Source organism: Hordeum vulgare, chromosome 1H (genome assembly GCF_904849725.1).
Source record: "Hordeum vulgare subsp. vulgare chromosome 1H, MorexV3_pseudomolecules_assembly, whole genome shotgun sequence".
NCBI classification, from domain to species: Eukaryota; Viridiplantae; Streptophyta; class Magnoliopsida; order Poales; family Poaceae; genus Hordeum; species Hordeum vulgare.
This window is the reverse complement of record NC_058518.1, coordinates 511,302,990-511,309,288: the sequence shown is the minus strand read 5'-3', so window position 1 is coordinate 511,309,288 and position 6,299 is coordinate 511,302,990. Positions and strand designations below refer to the sequence as shown.

General features: G+C 41.8%; 1 protein-coding gene across 1 annotated transcript; it reads left to right on the top strand.

Annotated features, from left to right (window-relative positions):
* The first annotated feature begins 5,361 nt into the window (after positions 1 to 5,361).
* On the top strand, positions 5,362 to 5,980 carry LOC123421264. The gene has a single exon (XM_045107524.1). It carries the CDS (start codon positions 5,420 to 5,422, stop codon positions 5,978 to 5,980), a length of 561 nt encoding a protein of 186 aa, XP_044963459.1. The 5' UTR covers positions 5,362 to 5,419.
* The last annotated feature ends 319 nt before the right edge of the window (positions 5,981 to 6,299 follow it).

The following is a 6,299-nucleotide window of genomic DNA, read 5'->3' as shown; positions in this document are numbered from 1 at the left end:
GAGGAAAAATCGTGGAGGTACGTGATCGGGCTGCCATGGAAAAGTCGTCGCAAATCAGCCCTAAAACCTCCGTATATATAGGTGGGAGAGGGGGAGCCTTGCCTTGGGGCTCAAGGAGCCCCAAGGGGGTCGGCCGAGCCAAGGGGGGAAGGTCTCCCCCCCCCCAAACCGAGTCCTACTTGGTTTGGTGGGTGGAGTCCTTCTTTCCTTTCCCACCTCCTCCCTTTTTTTCTCTTTGATTTTCTTCCTATGGCCCATAGGGCCTTCTTGGGCTGTCCCACCAGCCCACTAAGGGCTGGTGTGCCACCCCAAGGCCTATGGGCTTCCCCGGGGTGGGTTGCCCCCCCCCCCAGTGAACTCCCTGAACCCATTTGTCATTCCCGGTACATTCCCGGTAACTCCGAAAACCTTCCGGTAATCAAATGAGGTCATCCTATATATCAATCTTCGTTTCCGGACCATTCCGGAAACCCTCGTGACATCCGTGATCTCATCCGAGACTCCGAACAACATTCGGTAACCAACCATATAACTCAAATACGCATAAAACAACGTCGAACCTTAAGTGTGCAGACCCTGCGGGTTCGAGAACTATGTAGACATGACCCGAGAGACTCCTCGGTCAATATCCAATAGCAGGACCTGGATGCCCATATTGGATCCTACATATTCTACGAAGATCTTATCGTTTGAACCTCAGTGCCAAGGATTCATATAATCCCGTATGTCATTCCCTTTGTCCTTCGGTATGTTACTTGCCCGAGATTCGATCGTCACTATCCGCATACCTATTTCAATCTCGTTTACGGGCAAGTCTCTTTACTCGTTCCGTAATACAAGATCCCGCAACTTACACTAAGTCACATTGCTTGCAAGGCTTGTGTGTGATGTTGTATTACCGAGTGGGCCCCGAGATACCTCTCCGTCACACAGAGTGACAAATCCCAGTCTTGATCCATACTAACTCAACGAACACCTTCGGAGATACCTGTAGAGCATCTTTATAGTCACCCAGTTACGTTGCGACGTTTGATACACACAAAGTATTCCTCCGGTGTTAGTGAGTTATATGATCTCATGGTCATAGGAACAAATACTTGACACGCAGAAAACAGTAGCAACAAAATGACACGATCAACATGCTACGTCTATTAGTTTGGGTCCAGTCCATCACGTGATTCTCCTAATGACGTGATCCAATTATCAAGCAACAACACCTTGTTCAAAATCAGAAGACACTGACTATCTTTGATCAACTGGCTAGCCAACTAGAGGCTTGCTAGGGACAGTGTTTTGTCTATGTATCCAGACATGTAAATGAGTCTTCATTCAATACAATTATAGCATGGATAATAAACGATTATCTTGATACAGGAATTATCATAATAACTATATTTATCATTGCCTCTAGGGCATAATTCCAACAGTCAATTCAACCACACCTGAAAGACTTAGTATCTGCAGCAAAGTTTCAGTAGCAAAGTAGTGTGATAGTAACAGTAGCAGCGGTAACAGTAGTAGTGGTGACAAGTGTGACAGCAATAGCGGCAAAGTAACTTAGCAAGGACCAGTATAAGAAAAGCTCGTAGGCATTGGATCGGTGATGGATAATTATATCGGATGGCATTCATTATGCAACAATTATAACAAAGGATGATTTGCAACTAGCTCCAGTTCGTCGATGTAATGTAGGCATGTATTTCGTACATAGTCATACGTGCTTAGGGAAAAGAACTTGCATGACATCTTTTGTCCATCCCTCTCATGGCAGCGGGGTCCTAATGGAAACTAAGGGATATTAAGGTCTCCTTTTAATATAGAACCGGAACAAAGGATTAGCACATAGTGAATACATGAACTCCTCATACTATGGTCATCACCGGGAGTGGTTCCGGCTATTGTCACTCCAGGGTTGCCGGGTCATAACACATAGTAGGTGACTACAACTTGCAAGATAGGATCTAGAACACACATATATTGATGAAAACATAATAGGTTCAGATCTGAAATCATGGCACTCGAGCCCTAGTGACAAGCATTAAGCATAGCAAAGTGGTAGCAACATCAATCTCAGAACATAGTGGATACTAGGGATCAAACCCCATCAAAACTAACTCGATTACATGATAAATCTCATCCAATCCATCATCGTCGAGGAAGCCTACGATGGGATTACTCGCGAACAATGGAGAGCATCATGGAATTGGCGATGGAGGATGGTTGATGATGAAGATGGCGTCGATTTCCCCTCTCCGGAGCCCTCCGGAGGAAGAACACGCGGTGGCGGCGACTCCGCATCGTGAAACGCGATGAACTCTTCTCTCCTGATTTTTTTCCTGGAAGAGAGGGACTAAATAGAGTCCGAGTTGGAGGCTGCGGAGCCTCGAGGAGCTCACAAGCCTGCGAGGCGCACCCTAGGGGGCGCCTCCTGGGCTTGTGGGCTCCTGGCTCCGTGGCTTTGGGTAATTCTTGCGCCAGTATTTTTCATATATTCCACAAAAAATCCTCGTAAGTTTTCATGTCATTCCGAGAACTTTTAATTGTGCAAAAAAACAACATCATGGCAATTCTGCTGAAAACAACGTTAGTCCGGGTTAGTTCCATTCAAATCATGCAAATTAGAGTCCAAGACAAGGGCAAAAGAGTTTGGAAAAGTAGATACGATGGAGAAGTGTCAGTGCACTTGTTTGTTTTCTTGACAATAGTAAGCTATCAATCCTATTAACCCTTAGTTCTTGATGTCACATGATTTAATTTTTTAAAATCCAAATAATTATTAAAATAAACAAAATAAGTAATAATAATATTCAATTTCATTGCAAATAAAATAAGTAATAATATTATTTTATTCGTTTTTTTGTCATTTATTCATTCAATCTCGCATAGTCAATATCTTTAAATATGTAAATCAAAATTCGACAATTAATATATCCATTATTATCACACAAATGTGAGGAATCCAAATATGACATAATTTTTTTAGTTTTAAATAAATAAATAAATCTGAAAAAAAATCTTTTTTTAAGAAAACTTATTTTACATTTCGAATTTTGAGCATGTGAAAGAGCTTCACCGGGCAAGCCCCGGTGAAATTGAGTCCCACTTTTTCTCTAGTTTTTTTGATATATTAAACTTTTTTCGACGTCGTATGTAAAAGTTATAATCGTTTTACATTTTTTCCCTTTTTTTGCAAAAACGGTCTCATATTTTAAAATTTCTATACCAACTAGCCACTAAAACCTAACTACATCTCAAAGGATTTTATTTTTTTGAAGATTTTATCACTTTTGTTTATTTTCTACAAAATTAAAAAGGCGGTCCACAAGGGGGAGGAGAGTTTGAAAATTTCAGAACCCCCCTTTAGCCAAGAGTCCAATCATACTGTCGACTACATCCGCTAGCACCGTCCTAGAGTCACAACTAAGGTTAACCAAGCCAAAGTTAACCCTCTCCAACTTCATTTGCTATTTTTATGCATTTAATGATTTTTTTTGAGCTAAATGACCCTGAAATTAAAAAGCTCTACAAATGAACTCTGAAAATGTTGAAACTTGGCATGTTATCATCATTTCACCCACATAGCTTGTGCTAAAAAGTTGAGAGGGTTACGGCAAAAACTGGATGCACTTCGTGTACAAACTGGATCATCTCCTTCGAAGTATCAACGTTCCAAACGAAAACCCATATTTTTTTACTTATTTCAACTCCAGACTTTTTGTGCATTTTTTGCATTCAACATGCAACATTCAAAACCTCATCCTAAAATTTCAACCCTTTATAACTTCATTTCCTATTTTTCATGCATTTAATGATTTTTTGACCTAAATGACCCTGAAATTGAAAAGCCTGACAAATAAACTCTCAAAAGGTTGAAACTTTGCATGGTATCATCATCTCACCCACATAGCATGTGCTAAAAAGTTGAGAGAGTTACTACAAAAACTGGATGCACTTCTTGTACAAACTGGATCATCTCCTTCGAAGTATCGAGGTTTCACACGAAAACCCATCTGCTACAAAGGCATTTTTTAAAAATTATTTCAAATCCAAACTTTTTGTGCATTCAATATGCACCATACTACAACATGTTAAAATCTACAGAAAAACTAAATAAAAATAATAAAAAAACAACAATTAAATGACTAAAACCACTATATAAGCAAAACAGTATTGTTTTAATTAAATTCCTCATTTAAGTCATTCTAAAAATAACCAAATAAATCTTACTGTGACAACAATCTAACACATGACTAGGAGCAAAAAGAATTAAATTTAAAACTATTTGTAATCTCAAGTTATTCACAATCTGGGTTTGAAGCAAATTTGAACAAATTCAAATTTAAACCATTCAAATTTGAAAACTAATGGCACAAACAGAAACTAGACAAAATTTTGAAGCTAATGCAAAAATAATCACTCACAAACATCAAATATCCTAAAAGATATAAGCAATTTAAAATAGAAACTACAAAGAGAAAACAAATTTAAAAACAAAACCGAGACTAAAGCCTCCAAATCCTTTAGTCCCGGTTCGAGACACGAACCGGGACTAAAGGTCCCATTTGAACCGGGACTAATGCCCGACTCACGCCCTTGTCGCTCGAACCGGGACTATTGCTAACATTAGTCCCGGTTCGTAACGGAACCGGGACTAATGTGTAAATCGAGCTGGGATGATCGAAAGCCCTGTTTTCTACTAGTTTCTACTATAATTACTGCACGGGGTCTAGTTTATATATATTTTTTGAGGCAACTCGATCGAGGGGGTCTAGTAAAAAGCCAGACTCGGCTGGGTGGCTATGGGACACTTGAAACCGGGATGGAGGGAGCGGTATTCTGTCTGTTTTCTAAACATAGACATAGGGTATGGTCAGCCGGCTAGCCGGAGTTTGTGTTGAACTAAAACATACTCCCTCCGTCGCAAAATAAGTGTCGCTGTTCTAGTACAAAATTTGTACTAACTTAGTACTAAATTTGAGTTACTTATTACGGGACAGAGGGAGTACTTACTACTGTATATAGCAAAGGATGAAGGAGACCAACAGTTATGCCAATCTAAGCACTCTTGTGTGAATCTATATTAGGTAGGGAGAACAAGTCGATGGATCCATGGCCACAACTTTTATTTATTTTTGAATGAATGAATGTTATGGCAACGGCTTAATTAGGTACGCGTATGTGTAGCTCCTCCTCAACTGCATGCCGAGCTACTAAAATTAGGCGTCCAAAAGCAAGCATGCATGCATCTATCTATCTAGTGTACGTGTATGTGTATGTGTATGTGTGTGTGTATGCATTGCATATATAACAAGGGGAAGGGGAACACCTAGAAGATATCCCATTTGCTTTCTCGCAGCAAGTGCGCACCCACCTGACCCTCTCCGTCCCATTCATCACCACCATCACCGTGGCAACGGTAATGTCGATGATGCCTTACACCTACCCATTGGCTCTGCTCGTCGTCCTCGTCGTCCTCGGTGTTGCCGCCCCCCCTGCACTTGTCCGGTCGGACCCAGAGCCTGGGCCGAGCGTGGAAGCCATCAACGCCACATGTGCAACCGCTTCTTCCCAGGTATATTGCAGACAGTTGTTGTTAGACAACCTGGACGTGAGGACGCCGGAGGTGAAGGACGTGATCGGGATGTCGGTCCAAGTGGCGGCCAAGAAGGCGGCGGAGGCGGCCGCAGTCTACAAGGCCAACAAGAACCCATCCAAGTGCATCGCGGGCTGCATCCACGACCTGGCCGTGCTCACCAAGATGATCGATGCAGTCCGGGACCCGGCGGTGCTCAAAACCGCCAAGGACGCGGGCTATGATGAGTTCGATTCCAGGAACAAGAAATGCGGAAATGATTGCACCATCGACATGTCAAACCAAGAACGCGCCGACCAGATGGCGTTCGTCTTTCCGGAAGGAGCTCTGCAAGTCACCGATGACCTCTTGAACAGGAGGGCCTTCTTCAACCAGAAGAAGGCATGAATGTTTCCAAGAATAACACAACTCAAGGCCCAAGGATCATCTCAAGTCTGAACTCTGAAGAGGAGGATCGATGCATGCATGCATGCCGTGATCGATTTATTTTGCATTTTTTGATTTTTTTTATAACAATGGATCAATGCCAATTAATGTTTGCAAGAATCTTGCATGAATGGCCTTCGACCGCTCCATCGCTGCTTTCTAAATTGGAGCCCATCGGTTTCCACTTGTTTCTTGTAATAACTTAAATAGTGGCCACTGGATGCCGTGCGCGGGTTAGCATTTTATAAATAAAGTTTGACAATGGAAACATATTGTTTGA